The following is a 27540-nucleotide window of genomic DNA, read 5'->3' on the forward strand; positions in this document are numbered from 1 at the left end:
AATTTCCTACTTTTTTCTTGATGTCAAAACAACGATTTTCAAAACAAAAAGGCTCCCGAAGCTTTAGCTGAGGTGTGAAAACTTTCTCATGACTTTTTGAGTGTCGAAAATAATATTTTTCCGACTTTTAGGGGCGAAAAACAAACACAGGTCGCTCATGCTCATGGCTTCATTTCATTGGTTTAAAAGGAACAACCATAGCAGTGCGTTGGAACAACCAAAAAATATATTTGGTAGATTAAATGTCTGCGAAAGTTTTCATTTTATTTTCACTTTCGTCTTTTGGTTATAGCTCCTTTGTGTTTCGTAAAAAAGACTTCCGCAATTTCTTGCAAAAGTTTGACCACAACAAAAAACAACTTTTTCCTTAATCAGAAAATGTCAACGCCAGTAGTAATGTTTGCGAAAAGCGTTGTTAGAAGTTGTAGATTTACATAATTTGACATTTTCGCTTTGATGCTGTAACGGATATCAGAAACCATATAAGAGCCTCGAGCAACACGATATTCTTACAAACTTTCATTTCCAACGAAAATCCACAACCATATCACAGTTTACTAGCTGATAATACATCGGTATGCATAAACACCCCGAAACTTTACTGCTATCGTCTGTAATAATAAATATTGTCATCGAAGGGTCCGCTTTGTGTCTCATCTTAAATGAAAGTTCTATCAGATAGCCCTATATAGCCCATACCGAATCCATTATCATTAGCTCGATTTTTCGAAGTGTATCCAAAATCATTAACCTTTCTCCCACGGTAGCTCTCGTAACATCTCATGGTATCCAACACCATATCTAAACGCAAAACGTTCTGCGAACGGTGTTCCTTGTATTTTTATTTATTTAATGTAAATGAAGAAGACGCCACCCACCCCCAAACCACCATAGTATCTCATTGACGCGCCCTACTGAGACAACGACATCCTTTATGCGAAAAAAGAAAACCTCTCGATTCCAACCAAATTTTACAGCCTTCACCATCTGGAATTTAATTACACATTTAATCAAGCACGATGTAGTTAGTTTATTTGTTGTAGTACCTTTTATGTGCGACAGCATTTAATACGCAAAGTGTTTCATGAAATTCAATAAAATGGGAAGTGTCGACAGTACGGAAATACGAAGAATGATTTTTGCTGAATAAATTTGAATAATTTCTTTGTGTAATTCAGTTCGGAGAATTATGCCTTGTTGGTCATTTTGGATTGTGATTTGAATTGAATTTTATAGCGTCGGCTATGATAACGATGATTTAATTAACTCTGCATGCAGAAGGTACGGTGTACCCTACATTTTCAACAGTTTGTTAGACAATAAAATTATTAGATTTACCAATTGCGTACATTAAGCACATTAAGCAATCTAGCACTTCAAAATCAAGTAGGTTTGTACTTGTGAATGAAAGTGAAAAAGTGGATGAATGTCGAAAGAAAATTTTTCGCAATCCCGGTCCATAATCATCACCTTACCATGCATCCATTTAATGTCGTTTTGAAGGTATTTTGAAGGTTTTATTTCCTGGTATTCCTGGACACAGTGCGATATTAACTTTTTTTCGCACGCTAAAGAACCTATTACCTTCAACGAAGGCCAAATTTTTCTAAATAAAAATCTTGCATTGACCAGAAATCGAACCCCCGACACACCAAAAGGTTTTTGAACACAAAGCAGCGACAATAGCCATTCGGCTATAGAGTCACACAATTATACCGAACGTATTGTTGAAGCGTATATACTAAGCATTGACTACTCGATTTCATTCTACGCGTCTCATTACATCACATTGCAATGTGTATTATAATGCAGCCTTCTTGATCGTTCAAATGAATTTCTGTATACACAAGAATTTTGGAACAAAATGTAGGACATGTTTTGCATTGGAAAGGTGATTATGGCCCTGCCATAATTGCGAAAAACGTTGTATCTACCACGGTAGGTATGCCGGTACTTTTTCGCACACGACGTCTTGTCGACCTCGGCTTCGCCTCGGGTAGACAATAGACATCTAGTGCGAAAAAATACCTTCATACCTACCTTGGTAGATAAATAACTATTAAATGTAGATGTTGTATAGATGTACGTACCACCACAACACTGAAGAAATTCCGAAAAAATAGAATTTTTTCGGAATCTTTCCGATTTGTTAAGATCTTTCGGAATTTTTCAGAAAGAAAATTCATTGGAAAAAGCCGATACACGTAAATGCTGCCACAAATAATTTAAGTCTTACTACTCATGTAGTTGTTCTTCTTCCCGCAACTCCCTGCGTCACTACATCAATTCGAATAAAAAAAATTGAATGCGGCACACTCATTGACTGCTTTCAAAATTAAAAAGACGTGTGAAGAGCTCTAGCTAACCCCGGAGAACAGGCTTTAGCTACGGCCCTGGTCCTTAGCCACAGCTTGAAATTGCCCAATGTTACAAGCGGCACATTAAATGCTAATAGTCCCAGCATTTCGTACGTGTCTAATCATGCCCGCACGTTAGTTAGCGGGCGTGACGCAAGTCCACTACCAAAAATGTTTTTTTGAGGATGGCGGAGCATATTTACAGCAACTTTTTTACTTCTCCCCCTTAACTCCAACAATCTGGGCATCAATACGAGTTCAACGAGCTATCACACGTTACTACAGCTTCAAAATTGGCCGAGATATTGAACTTCGAAATATTGATGTTTGTATGAAAATAAGCAAAATTTCGTTTTTTCAGATAATGCAAATCACCTACGTTAGTTAGTTTACTATGCTGCTGCATGTAATAAGGCTATTACATGCATAGGCATAGGCCTTTACATCACTCGCATAGTAAAACGTCGTACTACACACGGAAAATAAAGTGATATCTCGTATCACGATGAGTAAATGTACCTCGGGCTAAAGCCCTCGGTTACTTTTACTCATCTGGATACGAGATATCACTTTACTTCCCTTGCATAGTAATGTACTATAGTTAGTTAGTTCCAGGATCCAGGAACTCCTAAACGTTTCTATAGATTTTCCTGAAATTTTGGTTATAGGCTAATAATGGCCCAAAAATAAGAATGGAATTTTCAAAAGTTGGAAAAAACCCATGTCTTGGGAGCTGGAGCTCCCCAAAGTCTCCATACAAATGCCATATAAAAGCCAATTTGTATATGTGTGTGTGTGTTTTGTATATTTTGGCACATGAAATTGATGGCCATGTGTGTTGTTTTGGGATGTGTTTCTTGTTGGAAATTGTGTGGTATGGTTGGGCAGCTGGAAAAATTTAGTCAATTTCGGTGTATGTTGGGCAGCGGGAAAAATTTGGTCACTTTTGCTGTATGTTGGGCAGCGGGAAAAATTTGGTCACTTTCGGTGAATGTTGGGCAGCGGGAAAAATTTGGTCACTTTTGGTGTATGTTGGGCAGCGGGAAAAATTTGATCACTTTTGGTGAATGTTGGGCAGCGGGAAAAATTTGGTCACTTTTGGTGTATGTTGGGCAGCGGGAAAAATTTGATCACTTTTGGTGAATGTTGGGCAGCGGGAAAAATTTGGTCACTTTCGGTGAATGTTGGGCAGCGGGAAAAATTTGGTCACTTTCGGTGAATGTTGGGCAGCGGGAAAAATTTGGTCACTTTCGGTGAATGTTGGGCAGCGGGAAAAATTTGATCACTTTTGGTGTATGTTGGGCAGCGGGAAAAATTTGGTCACTTTCGGTGAATGTTGGGCAGCGGGAAAAATTTGGTCACTTTTGGTGTATGTTGGGCAGCGGGAAAAATTTGATCACTTTTGGTGTATGTTGGGCAACGGTACGTATATACAGTTATATTGACATATATATAGCTATATTGACCTATATCTAGCTATATTGACCTATATATAGTTATATTGACCTATATATAGCTATATTGACCCATATATATAACTATATTGACATATATATAGCTACATTGACCTATATATAGTTAGTATATGACTATATTGACCTATATATAGATATGTTGACCTATATATAGTTAGTATAGGAAAGTACTTTTAAGAATTTTTTAAAAATAGGCAAGAATACGTCCGAATCATCTGCCACTTTGTGACGCAAAATTTTTTTTGGTAAAATTTTGTTTCTAGAATTTCTTTGGTCAAATTTTTGCTGTTACGGTTTTTGCGTACAAGCGGAGAATTCGTCACCTCCAGCGATATCAGTTGTTTTGGAAGTATGCACAGGGACTTGCGTCACTTTTACTCTTTTGAGTGTTTTTGACTGATAATAAGATTACAGCCGTTTTAACTTCAAAGAATATATTCGACATGAGGGAAATAAGAAATTAGAGGACACAAGAAAATTGTGTAACCTTTTGGAAATGTACAAAACATTTAAATTACGCAACAAGAAACCCTAAAGTCATCATCGTACATTCACCAACTCTCCTAAACAACCCCAAAACGAATTCTTCTACATCACATTTGGTTTACTATCAAACGAAAACTCTTGTCACATCATAAAAAAAGCTTTTTAGAAAACTGCACGTAAAAATAAGGCAAAGAAAAGAAAAGAAAAAAAAAACTTTCTTTTCTTAACATTTTGGTGCGGTAGTATAAATAATAATTTCGGAACGGCAAAGAATTTTCATGTTTTCTATTCGGAGGAGATTTCGTTTACGAATAAACTGGATCAACCTTTTGAACATCCAAAGAACAGAATAAAACGGAGATTTGAAAACGACGATGTAGATTTTTAGCTTTAAATTCAAAAGGTCTGGAGGTTGGTCGAAGCATTATATTCTACTCGCATCCACACAAAATTGGCTAAAATTTATTAATACTTTGACTTGGTCCTACTGTTAGACTGGAAGAAAACTCTTTTATGTTAAATAGTGCGATCAAAGTAATGTTTTAAGCACTACTTTTGACGCCCCCAACATGTAATAGTACATTACGTCCTTGTTTATGTAAGGTATTTTACTGCGAAAATGAAAATTATCGCAAGTGTCAACGGAGTGCCCCTTGTGAAAATTTCATTTTCTCAATATGCGACAAGCAAAACCCATTACATAACTAGGAATGAAAAGTTGAAAAGTCGAGTTTTCGATCAACAAAATTCACAAGAAAACTAAAATTTTCATTCTTAGCCGTGTAAAAGTCGGTTCAGCACTAAGTGCCTGAAAGTGACGTTTGTAAAGAATGAGAATACCACTCTGAACATATCCAATCCCCATTTTCTATTGTAATTTGTCCCGATATTTTGTCACATTCGAAGCGCAGCCTATAAGTTTTCAACAATCTACTGTTATGAAAATCACAACTGCTCCATTCGTACGTACGTACGTACAAGAGTATCCACGAGGCAAAAAAGGAATGCCAGAAAAATTTACTTTTTCTCTCTATTTCCATTGCTTAATTCCATATTATAGGCTTTTACATAAAAAGACCGTCTAAAATATTTAAAGTTCCCCTAGGAGTCATTTCATTTTTAGAATGTGTAAATGCAGAATACCCCAGCCCTGTTGGTGGTGTACGATGATTTTCAAGTTGCGCTTGGTCGACTTTATTTTTGCACACATTCTCTTTATTTTGTTGTTTCTTTTTTGTTTTGTCTTCCCGTCGGTTTGGTTTTACGCTTTTTGTTTTCGCCGAAAAGACAAAAGAACAAGACGATTATCTTGGTTTCTATTGAAATTTTAATCCAACGAAAACGTAAATAATGCACAGAGGCTACAAAGATATTCATGATTTGAATATGAGCTGCTGTTGGGATATTTTTTGGAAATATTTTATTTTGAAAAGTCAATCTGCAAAATTACGAGCAATCACGTTCCATGAATGATATATTCGGTAAAGCACTACCGTTGAAGCTTTACTAGTTACACAGAAGATAAAATCAGCTGAGTGTCTGAGAACGTTTCTCAGTGAATTGATGGAATATATGAACGCAAAACAGTTCTTAATCAAGGCTGTTAACTTTAGGGAGGTCACACAGGTCGCGTTTTTATAAGAAGGTGTATCCATACAAGAAAGCTCACCAAAATGGAATTGTATACATTCAGAGGCAGTGATATTTAAGCATGAATTTGCTTCAGCTGATTTTTTAGCTGATCCACACATATAATCAAAACTATTCAAATATTTGTTTATACGGTTGAAGCTGCTACACACGCGCTTGGTATTAGTAAAACCGTAGAAACAAACAGTTTTGATTGTTTGTGTGAATCAGCTGAAACACAGCTGAAGAAAATTCATGCTGAAATTTCACTGCCTCTAACTGTATGGCATTGGGAACGTTTACTATGAAATATGGTGTGACCCTGCATATCCACGACCACCACAAAGTTTACAGCCTTGCTGCTCTGGATAGGGATACGTAACTAACAAACTTACCTATATGTGATGAAAGCGAATGCTAATCCCACAAGGCTGATGCTGCTGCCCAAAACTACACCAAGCGCAACGATGCCACCTTGCGAGGCCCAAGTACTGCCTACCGATACATTTGTTGCTGGAGGGAATCCATGGATATGTCCAGTGTATAGCGTTTCCATCTGAAAATAAAATTTAAATTGAGACAAATTCTTCGTGAAGTTTGCTTAACAATGAAAAGCTTTTATCGTGACTTGTACAGTACTTGGTACATACAGAACGTACAACTGAATTATCTTTGTACTGCCGTTTATATGTAAAGGGAAGCTTTTCACATTACTCTGTTAAACTCTTAAGTTACGTTCACAAGATAAAGTTTTTCCGATAAAAAAGTTTTTGACTGTTTCTGATAGAACTTTTTTGTCTTCTTCGCACAATTACATTAGAGAAGATGTATAAGAGGCGCTTATCTAGTTACAGTCCATCCTCATTTATTTTCCACTCTTTCGTTCTTCTAGGTATGGATTTATGTGACACAAAAGAAAGTGGATAACATTCAATTGCGAAGAGTTGCATTTGTTGTAAGAATAATAATCCCGATTCAATTAGACGAGCTGTGCAGCATTACATAATTACTGACAAATTTCATATTAATATAAAAGGGACGCCGACTTCTAAGGACAAGCGAGGTCTGGGCACCACTACTCGAAAATCGGTTGAAGATGAGAACCACAAAATCTTTCCCAGTTTTGACAGAGCACCACTGCTCCTAGACTTTACTTGTGTTGACATAACTACTCCCAAATACTGGCGCCCCTGGGTCATGCTGCATGATTAGAGATATTTTTAATAAGTACGAATGTCTGGCCCATGACTATTTACTGAAGTCTGATTTTGCGTAATCTACTAGGATTACTCTAACTCCCGAGTGATATAAATGGTGTCAAGAAATCTTGCTTTGTCGCCGTCGTGATTCAAGAAATGACATTTTCCTTTTCGAAAATTTTATATTGTGATTCGAGGCGCTGCCGACAACAATACATGAAAATGCTACTTTTTGTTTTTAGTAATGTAATGGTCGATTAAGTCTTTGTGTAGAACTTTTATTTTATCTTCTGTCGCGGTTGCAGTCCGAAACGAAGGATCACACGCAGCAAAATATTAAGGCCCAACGTAAGTTATTCACTAAGTGTCCGGGAAATGACTCTAATGTCAATGACTCATTTCCGGGGTTGCACTGAGTAAAAGTTTTTACTCGCTGCACCAACCGGAAAGTGGTTTTCTATCAAGGACAGGGAAACGTCAAAATAAAAATCCAATCGTCTTCGCAAGTGGAATATGCTACGCAATGGATATTGCTATTTTGACATGTGTCATTACCCGCCTGAAGTAGTTGCAAAATTGGTAAAAGGAAAATATTTTGTTGGCTTGCGGCCAGGAAATGTGTCATTACTGTCGGCTTGAGCTGGAAGCAATACCCTCGTCACAATAAAAATCTCCAAAACAGTACAAACTATTGATGACCACACAAAGAATCGGAGCACACTTTTACGAACAGCAAGTCTATTAGATATGGTAAAACCATCTAGTACTTCTTTTGTTTAATATTTCCTAGTGTTTGATAGTCATTTAATTCACGCCGTCAGTCCGCTCAATATTTGAAATTTTGCAACGGATCGGGGGCGATTTAACGTTCAGGAAAATTTCATGACTGCCAATGTGAAAGAAAATAAATTCCAAATTCTTTCGTTGACGTGATCCATTGTTTACATTCAATTTGGAAGGTATTGATCAAATGATATTGGGAATAATGGACTCATTAATATCCCTTTCATCGATAATATTGTATTTTAACAATAATCACAATCTTTTTAAGAAAAGAGAAAATTCTTTCAAATCGAAAAATGTGAAAGAGGTTGCATTCGATGGAAATCTCAAAATAATCAGAGGAAAAGTTTGAGCTTTCAATTCTTGAATTTCTTCACGCATTTTAGGCCTAGGATACATAGGAATAAACAATGAAAAGGTAAAAAGTAAAAGTTGAAGTAGATATTACGATGGAAAGTCTTCAGTTTCTTGCATGCTCTGATTATGGTCAGAGGGTCCCGGATCTAGTTCGAAATTAACAATATCGCTTTGCTCAATGGGAATCAAGAAGTCATTGTTTTTCATTAATGGTTCCAGCAAATCTAGTTCGTCCGGTCCAAAGTCATACCAGCCAGATTGAGACTGATCGAGATTGCTTTCTAATTCATTGTTTTGCACCTCGGGCCCGAAGTCGTACCATTCAGACTGATTAAGTACAAATTCTGAATATTCAAGTTTCACTCGCTTTTTTCTGGTTCCGAATGATCTCGGCTTGGTTCTAGCTCTTTCTTTTCATAGTAGGGAATCGGATTGCTACTCATCTAGCAGAATTATATTTTATGATTTTTGAAAATTGAAAAAATCAACAAACAAATGAGTGACATTTTAGTTTTTTTTTGGTTGGTATCGTTGGAATTGAGATTTTAAAGTCTGCGTTATGGATTTATTTCTGCATTTATATGATTATGTTTGAATTTAAGGCGCACTTACGGCGTGAATTGAGTAAATATTTTCTAACCTACCAGAAAGCATCGCTTATTTTGGTTCTAGTTGTCGTTAACAGACAAGGAGCTTGTTGGCATGGCACCTTTTTTCCTTGAGTGAAAAACTTTTGTAATTGGCAAATTACATCTTCGAATTCTTGGAATCCCGAAAGTTATATATTATTGATCGCTGATGTATATTATTGAATAACTGTTATGGTTCAATTACTTCAATAAAAACGATTTTGCACAAAAACTTGGAATGAATATTGTGTTGTGCGTTAATGCCATTAATCTTTGTGAAAATTTCTCGTTAAAAATCGTACACATCAAATGATAAAAGCTGTCTGGCTCTTGTAAGCCATATAACAAGATATTGATCATAAAAGAAAAAAAAATATTTTCTTATTCAAATAACACAAAAAAAATGAAAATAAAATAAAAATAAATGCAAAATCGCTTCTAATTTCCTCATAAATAAATGGATTTCATTTTTTTGTGTGTGTTGTTCTTGTTATAGGTTCTCTTTTTTTTCGTCGATTTCCATTTCCATTTATATTTTGTTTTATTTCGTTTTATCCCTTTTTCTTATCATATAAATTGTGAAATATTATTTGGATGTATTGCAGTAATCATATTCCACATTTTTCGCGTATAAATCCCGAACAATATCCTTACTGAATAAATACGCAGATTATTTCATAAAATCACTCCAATTCCAGAAGGATTGGATTTGGAAAAAATAAAATAAAACAAAAGATAAAAGTAATGTGCTTGAAAGTATAATCGACTTTTTAACGGGGTTACATGAAAGACTTGTAGGGCGGCAAATCCCAAAGACATCGGTAGTTGACAGATTTTTTGTTTGGAGCTCTTTTGTTTGTTTTTCGGAGAAAAATATTTTAATGGAGTGATCGTAGTGAAGTAACAGTTACTGATATAGTATGCTATGATACTTAACGAGAGAAGTAAAGGTCTGTCACCCGTGATGGAAAAGACTCATTACTTCATTAGTAAAGTAATCGTGTGATTATTGACCTCATTTTCTCCTCGGATCAGCAAACTTGGAATTGGAATTGGAGTTTTGTAAAGGAATCTTGTAGGCGGTTAGCTACTTAACCAATTCTGTTGTTTTCCCTAATGATGCAATAAGAAACGTTCGATAATAGGTAACCCAAAAGCATGTATATCGGGCTGAAGTTAGCCCAATGCCAAAACTTGGACATGGATCAGTAGCAAGTACATAACATGCACATAATAATTCATATTGCATAACAGAGCCTAATATTTGGGAATCGTGTTTGAGAATTTTTGGGAACTTAGGGAATTTTAGGGAATTTTTGGGAATTTAGGGAATTTTTGGGAATTTTGCGAATTAATTCCCAAAAATTCCCTAAAATTTCTTTTTTTTGCATTTTTATAATTAAATGCTCGTAAAAGATCAGGAAAAGTTTAAACCTTTAAAAACTATGAACAAGCAAAAAAAAATGGATTTTTTTTTTGGAATTTTAGTGAACTTTTGAGAATTGGTTCCCAAATATTATGCTCTGAAGGATATAATTCATGTCGATGTACTCGCACCAGCCAGGGCGTATACTCTACTTGTAGGTCTCTCCAAAGCCGACATTAGTACAACACTACAATAATTTAAGAGCAATCTACATTCCGACCCCCTATGAAATACATTTTTGATGATAACTTTTTATTCGAATGGAAAAAGTGGCCTCATCGTTTGGTGCCAGAACATATAAGGTTTCGATAGCCACTGGAATTGTCCAGATTGATGTAGTGTACTGAGAAAAGACTCAAAACTCCTAAAATTTGTGTTTTTTGTGATATTTTTTGGACTTTTGAGTTTTCTCGGCGTAGACTGCATCAATCGTGACAATAAACCGCGAGCCTTTGTCCATATTATTTTTATTTCAATGAACACATCAAAAACACACTGAAAATGTATATTGATATTGGAAAAGTGGAATTTGAAATTCTTAATTTCAGTTTAAAAAGCCGCTCCAATTTTCAAAAAATCTCGCGCTTGAAAAAAAAAAACAATTTCGTGACTTAACAAATTGGGATGTTTTATTTGTTGACAGTTTGTTTTAATTGTGATCACCGAGATAACCAAAAAACCAACACTAACAAACAAAATATTTCTATCAGCTGACAAATACCTAATATCACATTTCGATTCTGTAGAGTTTCCGTACGTGAGTTCATCATGGCAGTGATTTTTTAATTAAATTCTATAAAAAAATATAAAAAGTTTTTATAAAAAAACTAAACTTTTATTAAAAAAGGCTAGCGGTTTATTCTGGTGGCTATCGAAACTTTATATGGTGTGGCACCAAACGATGAAACCACTTTTTTCAAAAAAAACATTCTAATAAGAAGTTATCATCGAAAATGTTTTTCATAGAAGGTCGGAGTGTAGACTGCTCTTAAAATAATTATTTTTGATTTATAGCCGCAAAAAGGTTTTCGGTACCCTCTGACATGCTTAATTGCTTTGAACACTTTAACCGAAAATTTAAAAAAATGTTCGAAAAAAATGAAAGATACGATTCTCTAGAATTGAAGACAAATCTATCACTCCTTAAAATCGGAGACCACTTGTTCCCCTATCACCATCACCTCCAGTTTTGGCGATATGCCGCTTAAGCTCAATTTACTGAATATATTATATTCAATATGTTCTGAAATATTTGTTGTGTTTTTTGGGAATTTTTGGGAGTTTTAGGGAAATTTTGGGAATTTTAGGGAATTTTTGGGAATTTTTGTGAATTTAGGGAATTTTTGGAAATTTAGAGAATTAATTCCCAAATATTAGGCTCTGTTGCATAAAGAGTTATGCCATTGCAGTTATGTACAATATATATGGACCCAAATACACACAACTCAAAGTTGCGAAACATTTGCGTCCAACCAATATTCACTGTATCCAAAAATCCGCAATTTCCACTGGTTGCTATCCACGTCATATTTAAAATTTGTTTCGTTCTTGTACTGCTTGTCCTGATTTTCATGAAAATTGTTTTTCCTGATAAATGTTTCCTAATTTTTGCTTTTGGACTGGTTTGTACTCGACAAGAGAGAGATGTTTTAAAAATTAGTTTACTTTAACCCATCCCATAAATTCTAATGTTGTTTTTTTGCAATTTGTACAATGCGACCATCTACAAATCCTAACTCGATTAACAAACTCATATACAGCACAACAAAGAACAACAACACTATATCGTTCGCATGCGAGTACTGAGAATATTGATAAAATATGAATTGCTTCCATTCGCGAGCTATATCATGTTTCGTATCGTAAATTGTACTTTAACTCAATTTTCTCGTTCGTATTTTTCTATTTCTTCGCTCCACTCTGTTCCGTTAAATCAAATCAAAAATATTTTCCAACTTTGCGCTTTGTAATCTTCTTTTCTTGTCGTTTAGTTCGCATAAATCAAATTATGTTTTTTATTTGTTTATCGAAAACAAATTTGTGGTGACTTTGTGCTACACCTGGTCGGTACTTGGAACAGGTGAATACTATAACCAAGGACTTTAACTTTTAAAGGTGATCGAATTGATTTCATGTCTTATCACGGCGATTTCAGAAACATTTTTTTTTTGTTCAATTTAAAGTACACTCGAGGGCAAAATTTATAATGATACTCATCCACATCTTAATGTTCACTTTATTAAAAACTCATTAAACAGAAAATTATTGGGAAAAAAAGCTTCTTAAAACAAACCGTCAACCTCGGGCCAATTTTACTCGCTTGGATATCACGAACGAAAAAGAAAATGTTTATTGAACGGCGTATATATTTCACGCTTTCCCATCAAGAAAGGAAGTAGCTTGACAACAAAAAAAAACGGTTGTACACAATGTTCAAGGAGCACAACCCTCCTACCCCAAATGCGCGTATCTTTCAAATTTAAATTAATTGATTTTTTGTTCCATTATTCAATGTTGTCGGATTATTTTGTGTTTCAACAAGCTATATAGATTTTTCGCATTTTGATTTATGGTTATTTAATACTTTTCCCGATTTAATATCTATATATCTCTCACACAGCCCATACTTTTATGCTGTGATATGTTCCATAGTCGGGTTCTTTATTCTTTATTTGACAATGACCTCGCTGGCAACACTGAGATGGATACACTTTTTAGCTCAGTGATGTCAGCCGGGTTCCTTTTAAATGACTAGCGCGAACATTAACAGCTCGCACCACTGACGGACCCAGCTCGCACTACTGAGGAAAATTAATTACAACCAGTTCCCTGATGGGCTGTCTTCTCATGCTGATGGACAAATATTTACATGTAGCGCAATTTAGCTAGAAAAGATAGTGGGAGTGGGACCTCTCGCCCTCGGATATTTTTACTCATCTGAATACGAGATATCAAATTCCTTCACTGGCACAGTAATGCACTATTTTTTGAAAGGTAGTAAAAATTTCGAGCCCGACTGCCCGACATAAATTTCAGTGAAATCAGCAGTATTCGTAGTATTTTCCAGAGCCTTTTTAGTTTTCAGTTTTCGACACTATCTTCCGAACCATGTGACCATGTGATTAACGGCTCAAAATTCAGAATTTTCTATTACTTTATAGAAGAAAAAAATCTGATCAATAGGACCTGTGATAACGGAGATACGACCTTCAGTGATGTTGTCCTAAAAATATTACACAAATTGCAAAATGAACTTTACCGCCCTAGTGAGGTAGAGTTCATTTTGCGTGTATTTATACGTTGAGGAATTCATAGGTGAGTATAGAGCATAGAGGTATAGACATAATAGTTCTCCCGCTTCGGTCGGGCAACAAACAAGCGAAATTACCTAAAATTAACCTTTCAAAACAGACTAAATTGCAAGTAAAAAAATCCAAAATTGACTCACTTTTTACCCTGAAGAGTAAACATTTAAAAAAGAAACACTCGGGAAATAATACTTCGGGCTGCAGCCCTCGGACACATTTACTCAATGACATTTTTATGTCATTGCATTTACACATCTTGATACGAAATATCAATTTACTATTGACTTTCTACGACAACTGCTTCCGTGAACGACTACGACACTAACAGTCTAGACTATACTGTAAATCCATACCATCACATCTACGACTAGTACGAATTACGTAGAAAAAATACGGGCAAGATTGTCGCGAAAAAAAAATTCCTGCTAAAAGAAACCAAAAATGTTCGTTGATGATGATGATGACTATACGGATGCTTCATGTGGGGTGAACGTATCGAAGAATTAAAGCTTTTTCGGATGAAAATGACATGAATTTGCAGAATAGAATAAAATTTTTTCCCAACATTCCAGTCTCTTCAACTAAAGTACATTCTGACGGGATAAACCTTTTTTGTGTCAATTTCTGCATAATAAGGCCAAAGCTACTTATGTACATTAATCTTTTCGGTTTTATGGATAGATTATTTTGCGAATGCTTACAGAGGAAGAGTAAAAACGTGATTTTAAAGGTAACATTTTTTGCATTCGTGTTTTGAAACGGCGGAATTTTGCTTGGGGTGACTTTGTTCTGTTACGGTGGTGGTAATTATTTAGTAAATAGGACGACAATTTGGTGGAATTTAGGGTGACTGTATCAGTCTCTGGACATGTCGGTCGTATACGTATTGTTCTTTCATTCATGAAAAGTTTGTCAATGAAATAACAATACCACGATACCACTCCGGTACATGGTTAGGGACTGGTGCGCCCACCCTAATTCGTCAGTGGTATCGTTTTCATAAACATAAAAACAGTTTTCCAAGCGCGGGTTTTGCTTTATTATCTCCCCTTTATGACATTTCTAGTGAGAAAAGTGCAGTTCTGTCTTTCCCTTGGCGTGGGGAGAAAGTAGAACTTTTCTTATTCGAACTGTCACTTTGTTTATGTTTTCTAAAATGGCATGAACGCATGAAAAACGTTGTATTCACCTCTGGTAGAAATAGGAAATTCTAACTCGAGCGATATTATGGCCCTCGCTTCGCTCTGGTCACAAACATCGTTCTTGTTGGAATTTCCTATTTTCTCCTCATGGTAAACAAATAACTATACGACAGAAGAAAATAGAGGCGTGTGTATCCATTGCGCCCTTCACAATTCAAAAATCTCATGCTTGCAAGGTTGAACACTTTCCTATTTGCTATGAGTGACGTCTAATGCATGTTAGTATTAAACGTAATGTATGAAACTTGAAGACGTGTTGTGATTATATATAGAACGCTAATGCACCACCAGCATAACATTTTCAATCTCGTTTCCAACTTATCGAAGACGATTTATGTTTTATTATCTTTTGATGCATGAGAGGCTTATATTCCGCAGAGAGATCTCAACATATTGCTTTGTCAGACTACTTTCGTGTTTCGTTCATTTTTCACTTTAAGATGACACTGCAATTTTCATTTTCCCGTCCATAGTCGATCGACGTCGTGTGCACTTTCTTGGTGAAATAAAAAGAAAATTTCCTCGACTTTTCCTGTTGTATGGTTTTTTTTTGTACATTCGAGCAAAAATTGATACCGAGAAATATCATAAACGACAAAAATTGTTCCATGTGCTGTACATGCGATAAGACTGCATAGAGCTGGTTGTGGAGTTGAAATAAGAATTTAATCGGAACGACATCATTTATATTTAAGAGGTTTATGAAATGATGGTTTTCTTATATATGGTTGCGCTGAGTGAATTAATGCGCTTAAGTTTAGCTATTTCCATTCGAAATTCATTACAATTGAAGGAGAAAAAGTAGTGTGGTTTATGGTTTCTCGATTGCCCCCAGAAGAACAACTATCTGGTATGTTGTGAAGAGTAACAATGTAAACAAGTTCAGCGATGCAATAGACTATGTTTATTGGACGTTACTTAATAATGAAGATGAAGAGCAACTTACTACTTTCTGTACACCTTAGCGTGCAATATATCCTTAACCCTATTCCGCCAGTCATCTTCCAGCAATGCGTAAGTGAATGAATTCATCCATTCACCTTGAACATTTAACACTTCACGGTTGATTGCTTCAACTTTTAGTTGACATACGTTTTCCAACCAGCCACGCATCCCGACATTCGGTTCCGTCGTATGCCAATGTACGCGATGTAGTCCAATTTCGTCGAAGGCCCATTTGAGTGAAAAGTAGAACGCCTCGGTAGCGATATTCTTTCCCCAATAGTCCTTGTCCAAAATGATTCCAGTCTCAGCGTTTCGATGCACTGTATCAATGACTGTGAAGCCGCTCATGCCAACTATTTTTCCCTCATATACGATGTGAACAACGAGTTTCCGGTTTTCCGTCTGACCTTGTAATTGATCCTTTAACCGGTCTTCAACTTGCTGCAGGGTCCAGCCATTTGGTTCTTTGGTCATGAAGCGCAAATATTTCATTGTCTCAATGTCTGACAAGATAGGACGGATTGCGGTGGCATCGTCGAGAAGAGGAGTGCGATAGATTCCAACTGGTCCAGTCCAGGTGACTTGAGTGGGAAATTGAGGTGACATTGGTGAAATACAATGTTTCAGGTGGAATGAGCAGTCATTACTGAAACGTTTATCGAGGAATACGTAAAGTTCAATTGAAATCGTACAAGAGCTGAACATGCTGCTAAATTGTGAGGGTGACGCAGGGCCTTCAACCTTTGACAAAAGCATGTGGTTTTTTGATGGAAAGATGGTAGCGGGACTAGTGCTGCCCTGCTACTATGATGATGAAATCACCGTGTTTCTTTTGTAAAGATGGATGATTCGTTTTCGTTGTATGAGTTAACATCACTAAAGACTCGACATTACAGAATTCCATGACACCTGCGCCACTTTGATATTATGCCCATCACATAGATTATCTTTCAATATGTTTCACCGTAATACTGCAAAACAGTTCGCTGTAATCTAATCTTAACAACATATTGTTGGTGTTATGATAAGAACATTATGACACTGTTAGTACGTGTTGCCTTTGGACTCTGTGAATGATTTCTCGTCTCCGTTTCTTTATACTAGTGACTAATCTGTTCCTTTGTTTTCAATTGTTCGTGTTCACAACGTTTTAGATTCTGTGGAGGTAGAGGGTAAAAAGCAATTCTTGTTGTCAAGGCACCACAAGATGCACGAGATGCAGAAAATGATTTTTTTTTTATCAAACAGCGGAAAATATTGGGGGAGAGAAGGAGGACGAGAAAGTTATGAGTCTAGAAAATTGCACAACCAGAAGGAGTCAGATTTTCTATTACGGCGCAAAATGAAGATTTTTAAGTTTTCAGGATATTCCTAACGTTCCATCCTCTCAATCGGATTTGGAAAAACGTCGTAGATACGACGAGACTTCGACTTCTTTCTATCACCAATATTTTGACAAAAGCCGAATTTTAAAACCGAAGCACTTAGTAGCTTCTCGAAAAAAGGCCCCGCCTAAAGATTTTGATGCTTTCTCACACTATCAGTTTTAATCCAAACAAAAAGCGCAAACATTTTTGTAGTTTAAAGAATTAATGAACTCCTGTTACTATATGCCTTCGTCTACCTCCAATTGTAACTTCATTCAAATCCCCAGAATATTCGATGTCCTTAAATCCCGTGCTAGGGATTTGAACGAAATCCCCCAAAAGGTTTCAAAATAAAGTAATCCCTCATGAGCCGAACATTTTAACTGCATATTTTGCCTCCGTTTGTATTGTTAAACAATACACACTTTCGTTTATTATACTTTGTCTACCTAATATCACCCGTTGCTATGACTCTGTATGTTTGAGATGGCTTAAAAACGACAAAACTTATTATTTTAATGCTAAGGAGCGTAAATTTGCATATGTCGACCTCCTAGAGCCATACTCTCAAGAAAGGAATTTTTACAATTTACAAACAAAACGTGTGAGAGAATACAGCACACAAAGAAATAGTTGAAATATACGTCTCTTCTTACACGTACAACACACCGACTAAATGGCTTTTATGACAGAAATTTCTTCGCTTTACGTATACATTCATCAATTAATCTCATATTACACATGTAAATTGAAGTGTTTTAAGTTTTTGCTTTTCCAATTACTGTTCCGCAGCATCGGAAATTGAATGTCCCAACTCATTAACTTAAATGTGTTTCGTAATATTAAAAGGCATTCCAGCTTTTCCATACCCTAAAATACATACACTTGAAGTTAAATGCTGTGGAATTGTCTGAATGGAATTTTCAGCTATTATTGTTTGAGAAGCTTGAACAAATTGTTGAAAGCTTTTCGCTGTATAATGTGATATGTGAACACTGAACAGGGTGGTTTGTTCAGAAAAGCCATTAAGTGGAAATGGATTTTTGAAGCAAAATTGAAGTCAGCTAGTCAGGTTCAGGTATAACACGTTTTTTCAGTATCATGCTGTCTATATGAGTAATGACTGAGTGAAAATCAAATTGTAGAAATCGTTCGACTTTCAGTTGTAATGCTACTGAAATATCTTATTGCAAATCTGCACAAAACTTGCTCAAGTTTGGACAACAAAAAAATACAAAAAAGAGTCGAAGAGTTGCGCGAAAAAAGACTTTGCTATAATTTACAAAAAAAATGTCAACCATTATGGTGTCGAACATTATGGATCCAATATAGTCGCGAGTGCTCAATAATTTTGAGTTAACTAGAGTTATCGCTTACTATAGTCGATTCTACCATAATGACGTCCTATATTCATTGATTTTCGGTGTGAATTGGGTATTCCATGCATAAGAACGCCGATGGTGATTGTAATGCTTAAAATATGAAAAGTGCGATATTCCACGTTTTTGTAGCACGTAAAGGTGACTATTCTTCTCATTTTTCCATTACACCGTAAATAACTTATCTATTAATCACAGCTCGCAACAACAAAAAAAGGTGTACCTTTCTTACCTTTCTAACCGTTTTATTTACCTGCTTTTCTAAAAATAAATGGAATGGAATGACGGACTAGACATTTAATATGTTTACATTTTCTTTGCGGCCTGATCAGGTCACCGGATTCACTTCAAAATGGTGAAAAATATTCTCGAACAAAATTTGTTTATTCAATGAAAGAAGCAGTGAACTGAAATGCCACACCTGGCTTTTTCAATATTGAAAGAGTTTTACTTACAACTACAGAATAGCTGATTTTACGGTAGCTAGTTTTCAGAAAGAGAGAGAGAAGGAAAAGAAAACATCAAACTGAATTCAAATTCGTTTCTCGGTAAATCAGTTTTTTTTTTAAATGCAAATAGCATAGTGGGTATGGGCTGGGTATACTGGGTGTAATTAGGAAACGCACCACATTAATTACATCTGTTTCATTCACATAATAGGATTTCATTTGCCCGAGGTTAGGGTTGCAATTTTTTAATTCAGAAAAGGAAATAACTGAAAACGTTCATAACAGAAATAAGGAAAAACCTTTGCTTTCTATGAGGAACTGCATGTTTTCTTTATTTATTTAACGTATGGTTTAGACAACGAAAATAGCAAAATTCAAATTTAGAACTAAAATTTGCAGCAAACATTGTAACAGTTTTACACAGCAAACACGTCACTCTGTATAAATTTTACATAGACCAGAATTTCGAAAGTCCGAGTGGAGTTCAGACATTGGTTAGGTATAACAGATAATACTCTTTCTAGCAAACAAACTACTATTATTAAGGTGGTGAAAGTGTCAAGTAGCTTTTGGAATTTACATGTAAATTACCAATGAAAGTCTAGGACAGGTATGGTCGATCGGCGAATTCGTCTTAAACGCACTCACATTTTATGTCAAAATAATATGAAAATGAGTGCGTTTAAGTACCAAAATCAAATTTTTATGTCCTCCGGGCGGACAATAGACCATACCTGTTTTACACTTTCATTGTAAATTACAGCGTAGTCAGTCAAAATGTAGCATAGTGTTTGTAGAATACAAAGAAGTAAGGTGTGAATCACGTCAGAGTAAAATAAACCAGGCAGTAGCGGTTCATTTTTGAAACGTCAAATAAGGGACCTAATACCCTAAGTAAATGAACACTGACATAAATTGAAAAATTGTATTCGCAAAAAATATGGGGCTACTCGATTATTCAGGTCCCAAGTCAAATCAGCGCTCCTGCCTGGTTAACTACTCTGTCGTGTGTGAATTTGACACAGAGAGATGAGAGTTTGTTTGCTAGAGAGAGTATTGTGTTTGCTAGAGAGAGTATTGGTTCTTTTCGTTTGTCGTATAATGTTGAGGCTATGTTGTCAATGACCTTCTAATTATATCAATTTTTTCGATGAACTCAGCGCAAAATTAAAAAAACTTTTAATGTTTTGATCACACAAATATAATGGTAATATATGCTTCCTGCCAACCATTCAGTGTTGCCAGTGTAATAACTGCATACAAATAGGTTCACGTACCAAATCTTCAATGTCAATTATGGAAAAAATGATGGAAATGATGCTTCTCATGTTTGCCGACTTCCAACAAAAAGCCAAGCAAAAAGCATCGTTTCCCTCATTTGTCCTGGAGATACGGATTGTAATATATGTAATCCAGAAATCTGTACGAGTTCATAAGCTCTTTAAAATTCGCTAAAAATCGAACATTTTTCCTTTAACGACACAGTGAATGGCAACCCTACATGCGATGTGCAAAATAGTAATGGTGCAAAGCATAAAAAAGTTTTGATGGTGGGACCATTACAGTGATGAGATATTTGAATAATTTACCGTTTTTTTTTTATCCAGACATTCATGGGGTTGAGAAACGCATAAATCTTTACAAGGGAAATTAACGACGCAAAGACAGAGTAAAATTCGTATCTGGAAAACTTTGTTCTCGTTTTTTATTACTAAAACGATAAACAAACTCTAAATAAGTTGGCTGAATGTATTCTCTTTGCAAAAAAATGACTAGGCTAGCAATTTTTTGCGTACGTACATCACCCCATGCTACTTCTTTTATGAAACAACTATATGGCTCAACATGCATCGTGTTGTGTGGCTTAATTAGGGCATATCGTTTGTGTCTATATTATAACGTATGAAAAAGACTGCTGCAGCTAACAATTAAAAAATTCGGAAAAGCAAATAAAATCTGAATTTTTAATGAATTGGAGCTGGGAATTTAATTTTAGTTAACATCAAATTAATGTTTCACTTCAAACTTTGGCAAATAATTTTTTTTTTTTTTGAATTTATTGAATGTATCTCATAAATGCCAACACATGCGAGTGGAACGTGAATCAACGTCAAACATTTAATTAGAAGTTGAACAAAATGTTGTAGTGTTGTGTGTAGAGTTTTCGTTCAATAGGTGACAAAATATAAAATGAGATTTTTCGGTTCGCTTCGCAGCAAAAGTTGGTCTTCACTGTAATTGAAATGGATTTCACAGGGTTTATATCACCATCAAAACATTTGTTGTGAACGGAATCAATGGAATCGTTTGTGATGAAATACCATTTTCGAAACGTTTGTGCATTTTGTGGAAGTAGTACTAATGTCACTGCAGTTGAAAAACATACCGATAAATATACGTTAGAAAGAACGCATCTTCTTCATTTTCATGCGTTTTTTGACGCGTGAAAACACTTTTGATTTATGCGTAAATAGGAATTTGATATTTCGTATCCAGAGAGGAAAAGTGTCAGAGGATTTTAGCCCCAGGTCAGGTACTTTTACTCATCGTGATACGAAATATCAAAATGGAAAATTCACAAAAACATCAGTAAACCACAAAACAGAAAAAGTGTCATTTTCAAATTGTATGAATCCCGAACGAAGCCGGGGCTACTCCACCAGTATATAATATTAATTGGATTATTTTTTTAAACCAGTATTAGAGTCATTTCCCAGGAAAAATAATTGCTGGCGATGGCGAATAAATCACCACAAAGTCATGCGAATATCAAAGAGATCAAAGAACTACAACTGAAAAAAAAATGGATTGTGAAATGAATTGGCACATTTAATGGCTCGGGCATATCAGTTCTTGTATGACCACAGTTTGAAACATATGCCAAATTGTTGCGTTGCACTCAAATACGAAAAAAAAATTGTTCGATGACAAAATCGCAGAAAAACCGAATTCGAATTTGGGTCAAAATATTGACCCCAAAATTTGGGGCGCAAATGACGAATAGAATTTAAAAAAATAAAAAAGTTTAAAGTTGAAAATTCGAAGCTTATTGCGTAAATAAATTTTTTCGGAATCACCACCTAGGAAAATTGCGTTTTACAAAGACCAACATTCAAATTTTAAAAAAAATTTAAAATTGTGTACAGGGGCCGCTAATTTCACATGCTGCTGACATTCCTGTTATTAATGACTTTGCCAAAGCACCTAGCGTGATAGTAGAATTTTGCCCAGAATTTAGCAATTTGGAATATTGTTTTTGGTAAATTTTTTGAATTTTGTTGGGAATTCTGGGAATTGATTCTCAAATGTTAGGCTCTGATATTGCCTATATAAAATAAAGTAGTTATTTCACATTTCTACACTGTTCCAAAGCCGCATGACTTTGAAACAGTGTATAAATATGAAATTGTATGGTACACTGTCGTGACCTAAGACACTAATCGTTTTTCTATTACTATCAATGTCAGCTGCAGAAATCGACCAAAAAACCAATTTGACGTGCTTAGCTGAATTGTAATTAAGTCAGTGAAAGTCTACATGAGACATTCAAATGTGGCTCCGGTATGAGAATAGTCTTTGAATACAAAAACATCCTTTTTGAAGGAAGATGAGCACAAAAAATATATTTCACGTTCAGCTCCAATGGAGATTCTCCAGTACACTTCAATTTAAAGGAATTAAAATAAATTACGAAAATATTCAAATAATTGTCTAAAACGGGGCTAAATAATTGTATAATAAAAAGTTCTTTTCTTATTCGAAGACAAAGTACTCACTTGGTTGTGCACCACCTGGTGGACAACCAGGTGTTGCAGACTTTATATAAATAACCTTAAAGCTCTAATTAGGACAATTAACAGTAAATCAAATGTACTTCGTATACGTGTGATAAAACCAATCGAAATGAAATTTTTATTCCTGGCACTTGGAGTGACTTAACAGTACCCACCGGTACAACTTAGTTTTTGTCCGATTTTATGGTTTCATTGCGTCTGCATCCAATAAATTATTGTAATGTGTCTGCTATAAAGAACAATGGCGAATAGTAATTTATAAAATAAAATGTGAAATTTGTTCTGGAAATCAAATAAAAAGAAATTCGCTTTAACGAAATATCAACGTTCAGCATAGAAGTTCACAAAAAACAAATTCTTTCGTTTTCAGATTAATTTCAAAACATTTTTCTTATTCGCAATATAACCGAACCGAACAAGAACGAAATATTTTTGGATGTTTCCACCTTTATTTCGTAATATGTATCGTATCCCCCCATCCACAAACCTCTACCAAAGCGTAAAACACCAAAAACCATAGCAGTAAATATTTTTTATGTTTTTAGCTCATAAAATAAAGTTCACCCTCCACTCTCCCCTCACCCCGTGCTGAACTTTTTAATATTTTCTTTTTTTCGGTATTGTAAGCGCACATCGAAATGGAAAAATATGACAAACGAAAACAGAGAAATTATTTTTCTGTTATGTCGCTTTTTCGTTCGTCCCTTAAAAAAAGAACTTCAATAAAGTAATATTATAATAAATTAGATTTGTACAGGCGAGCGAGAGGGAATGAGTTTGTGTGTGTGTATTGCGTTACGTAGGTATCAAAACTTTTTCATTAAAAATGGAAAAACGACTGAGTTTCAGAGTTTTTTTTTCTCGCTGAATTGTTAATCCGAAAGCAGCTTAATGGAAGTTAAGTGGTTTTTGTGTTTTAAACTGGTCACGTGTTGAAATGATATATATTCAGATTTATGTTGGGGGTGTAACTGAATTTAATGTCTCTAATTGAATAAAATGTTAGGATAATCCAATGTTGTTCAAGCAATTTTCCGATGAGCCCAAAACGGCTTATAATAACGTTACTACAAATTGAAATTGATCTCCGTCCGTTTGCCAAAATATAATGTTATGTAATAGACGGTCGGTTTTGTTATTAAATTTATAAGCTATTTTTGGTCCTACGCACTGCGTAGTACGCAGGTCGCAGTTTCTCCATTCCAAAATTACTATCCATTTAGAATGTATTGATGCCGAAGTACTAGATTTCAAAAAAAATTCCGAAAACATTCACTTTTTTTGTGGAAATATCTCCACGTACATGAAACGTACAAGATTGTGTGGAGTGTCTTGAGAAGGGTTAGAAAGGAAACCAGGGCCTAATTGGGTTTAAAATCCATTTGAGCTCAGAAATATAGTTGAAATATTGGCTAAAAATGTGTATTGACATGGTGGTGATGCTGCCTAAAAAATATTTTTTTACCAAATCGTTTCAGTGCACGAAATTTTTGTAGTGGAGAAACTGAATATCATGACAATATTCATGCATGTTTCGGGTCATTATTGGAAAACTGAGACCAGTTGCAATCAGGGAAAGTAGTTTTCTGTTGCGTTTTTTGTGTCAGATGCAGAAGAACCGCTAGAGGTTCGCAGAACAGCCAAAATTTTACCCAACTTTTCAAATGCCCAATCTCAGCGTAAATGAATTTTATCTCAAATTTGCCACCCCACATAACCTTGTACGTTTTATGCCTTGGAGCAATTTTCATAAGAAAAGTAAATGTTTTCGGTTTTTGACCACCTCCCAATAACCACATAAGTGAGGAATTTTTTGAAAGCGGTCTTGCCTTATAGGGTTGAATACCCTTTTAGCCACAAATAAAAAATGCCACTGGTAAGGGCGTACGACTATGAGAGAGCCGTGAGAGAGCGAGCTGTCAAAAAAAACAAAGCAAAATTCAATTTCAACACGACAGAGTAAAGTTAACCAGGCAGGAGCGCTGATTTGACAAGGGACCTGAATAATCTAGTAGCCCAATATATTTTGCGAACAAAATTTTTCAATTTATGTCAGTGTTCATTTGAGTTCATTTTCATACAATGTATTAGGTCCCTTATTTGACGTTTCGAAAATGAACCGCTCCTGCCTGGTTTATTTTACTCTGCCGTGATTTCAAGCATTAAAATAGGAAAGACTCTCTAACGTAAAATCATCGAGCAATTAGACTGTTTAGTATTTGACGTGTCCTACAGTTTCATTTGTCCCACATGTTTCCAACAAAGCGATATCAAAGAGATTCGTTGCACTCAACCGTAACGTGTGAAATGGAATGAATGTGAATGTGAAGAGAGTCGATACTAGCATTTGATGAAATAAACACGCCGTGCAACGGATGGAATAAACAAAACAAAACGAAACGAAACCCAATTTTTGGGTCCATTGAGAATTGTCAACTGATAACACAATTTGATTTGTATCAATCAACGTGTACAATTGTGACGTGATTGTTTGCTTGTTGAAAGCTTGACTGGTCTCAACACAATGTTCTGTTTGTCTGATTGTTATTTTAAACTAGTTTACAGACGACACCATCATTCATTGTAAGACCTGATACCGTTTTAACGTAAAAATAGTTTTCCTTCTGCTGAGTATTGTGTGGAATCAGTCGTGTGTACATAACATAACAAGCGATTTGATGCAGTAGAAAATATGAACATCCTTTAAATGAAAATAGCGCAGTACAGTTCTGAGACAAATTTACTGTTTCTTTCTTCGTCTATAGTTCAACTGATACAAGGAGAAGCAGAAAAAAAAAACTGGCTGCACATTTTGAGTACATGAATTGAATATTACAAAGAGTCATTTAAATTCTGGTACGGTTGCACGTATAGTACACACAAGAGAATAGGAAATACACAAAAAATAAAGCAGAAGACTGAAAAGTATTATGAAAATGAAATTTCTTTTGGAAAAAGTTTTTCCACCCGTCGCACCCACCTTTCCTTTTGTTAGAAAATGGGTATTTACGCTACGAAATAGCAATAGTACATTACGTACCGATCCGAAGATTTTTATTTTGACAAGGTTGGCGTTTACAGCCCGAGTCGAAGGCGAGGGATGCAACCACAAAAATTAAATTTTCAATCCTTAAACTATCACATGAGAGACCACAGGAAATTCGCATGTACCAACACAAAGCACCTAGCAGGGTAATAGAGGTTTTTACACGTCAAATAGAGTAGTATTTTGGTTAGCAGCCTTAATGGTAATTTTGCAATGACATTATGAAAAAAAAGGTATGGAAATTTTCGCATACTTCGATTAAAATACTACTTTATTTTTTTCTATTACCCTGCTAGGTGCTTTGACCAACACAACAAAACTCTTATGTCGTGTTCTTTTACTCGGTAAACAAATAACTATTGTGTGGGACATTTAATTTGCAGCATGCATCACTATAGGTCTGCAATAGACTGTTTTATTCTCTGAGCGCCCTATTAGCTATTTTCTCCATTTAGTAATCAAAAATTTACCCACTGTTTTGGTGAGTTTTAAAGACTTAACCTGTACAAACTAGTTTGACAATAGTTTCTGTTGGTTTGTTTATCGTCAAATGTTCATATATTTGTTTAAATTATGATTTCATTTAAATATTTAATCAGAAATAATCGAATTGACTCCACAAACGGGGTTTATTATGTAATAAAATGATAAAGAATTGTCGAAAAAAATATGCTTGTATACAGCCACTGGCCACTGTCAGACGACGCAAATAGAGATATCAATCCAATCTTTTTGGTTGCTATAACATCTAAGAAACCAGAACTACATGCAGACAACACGCGCCGATGAATTCATTCGAAAAACGAGAGTTTATATTCATTTACATTTTCCAAATTGATCGTAATCTGAGTTCCCATTCAAAACATCACTTGGTGCAATTACTCGAATGGAACCATGCTGTGTCTTTCAACTCGGGTGTATAACACAGCTTATAAAACTATTTAATGGATATCAAAATTTCGGGAATTGTAGGATATCTGTAGCGACATTGACTAGAGCTAGCGATAGACGTTGCTTTCGATTGAAGTAATTAAAAAAAAACGAACTGAAACTTTTTCATATCTAAAAGGTACAGTCAATCCCTATCATGTTTGTGACACAGCTCGACGTGAGTGTCGATGACTTTGTGAAGAAACAGAAAGTTCCTGAGTAGTCGGCGTTTCTTCAGGAGCTTACCACTTCTTCATAATGACGTCATTCTTCTCGTCGTTTCTTTACTTTTTGAACATTTCCTAAAAGGAATATTACTTTTACAAAATGTTAAGAATCGACGATTTTCTGAAGAAGCGGCGGGTTTCTGGAGAAATGGCTACTACTCTTCATTGTTTAGCTGTTTCTCCAGAAAGTCTTCAAATAATCAGAGATCAAATAAGTCGATGTAGGGCCGATTACTCTGGAACAGTCCTGAGGGCATGTGCTTGCTACAAAAGTGAAAGTTCTCTTATTTTTCTGTTGACATTGGCTTTGTTGCAGCGATATCTTTCAGTAAAAAAGTGAATCGGTAAAATTGACTGACATAGAATAGCGGAAAGAGAATTGATGCCGTAATCGCTGTCAAGTGTCAAATACATGTTCAAGTTTTTAATTTGAATCTACAACGGAGCTGCATCCAGTGGATTCTGGTTTATTACCTTCCCAATGCAACGTTTGAATATCATGTAAAATGAACCGAAAATATTGACCATTTAATGGATCACTTTCGCAGGAGG

General features: G+C 35.4%; 1 protein-coding gene across 1 annotated transcript in view; it reads right to left on the reverse strand.

Annotated features, from left to right (window-relative positions):
* Positions 1-27540, reverse strand: part of LOC119074516 (adhesion G protein-coupled receptor L4-like) — a 100305-nt gene that overhangs the window by 68233 nt on the left and 4532 nt on the right. Inside the window, exon 2 of the mRNA XM_037180679.1 lies at positions 6343-6503. Coding sequence (XP_037036574.1) covers positions 6343-6503 — 161 coding nt within the window. The remainder of the gene's footprint in view (positions 1-6342; positions 6504-27540) is intronic.

The sequence above is a fragment of the Bradysia coprophila genome, unplaced genomic scaffold (genome assembly GCF_014529535.1).
Source record: "Bradysia coprophila strain Holo2 unplaced genomic scaffold, BU_Bcop_v1 contig_151, whole genome shotgun sequence".
NCBI classification, from domain to species: Eukaryota; Metazoa; Arthropoda; class Insecta; order Diptera; family Sciaridae; genus Bradysia; species Bradysia coprophila.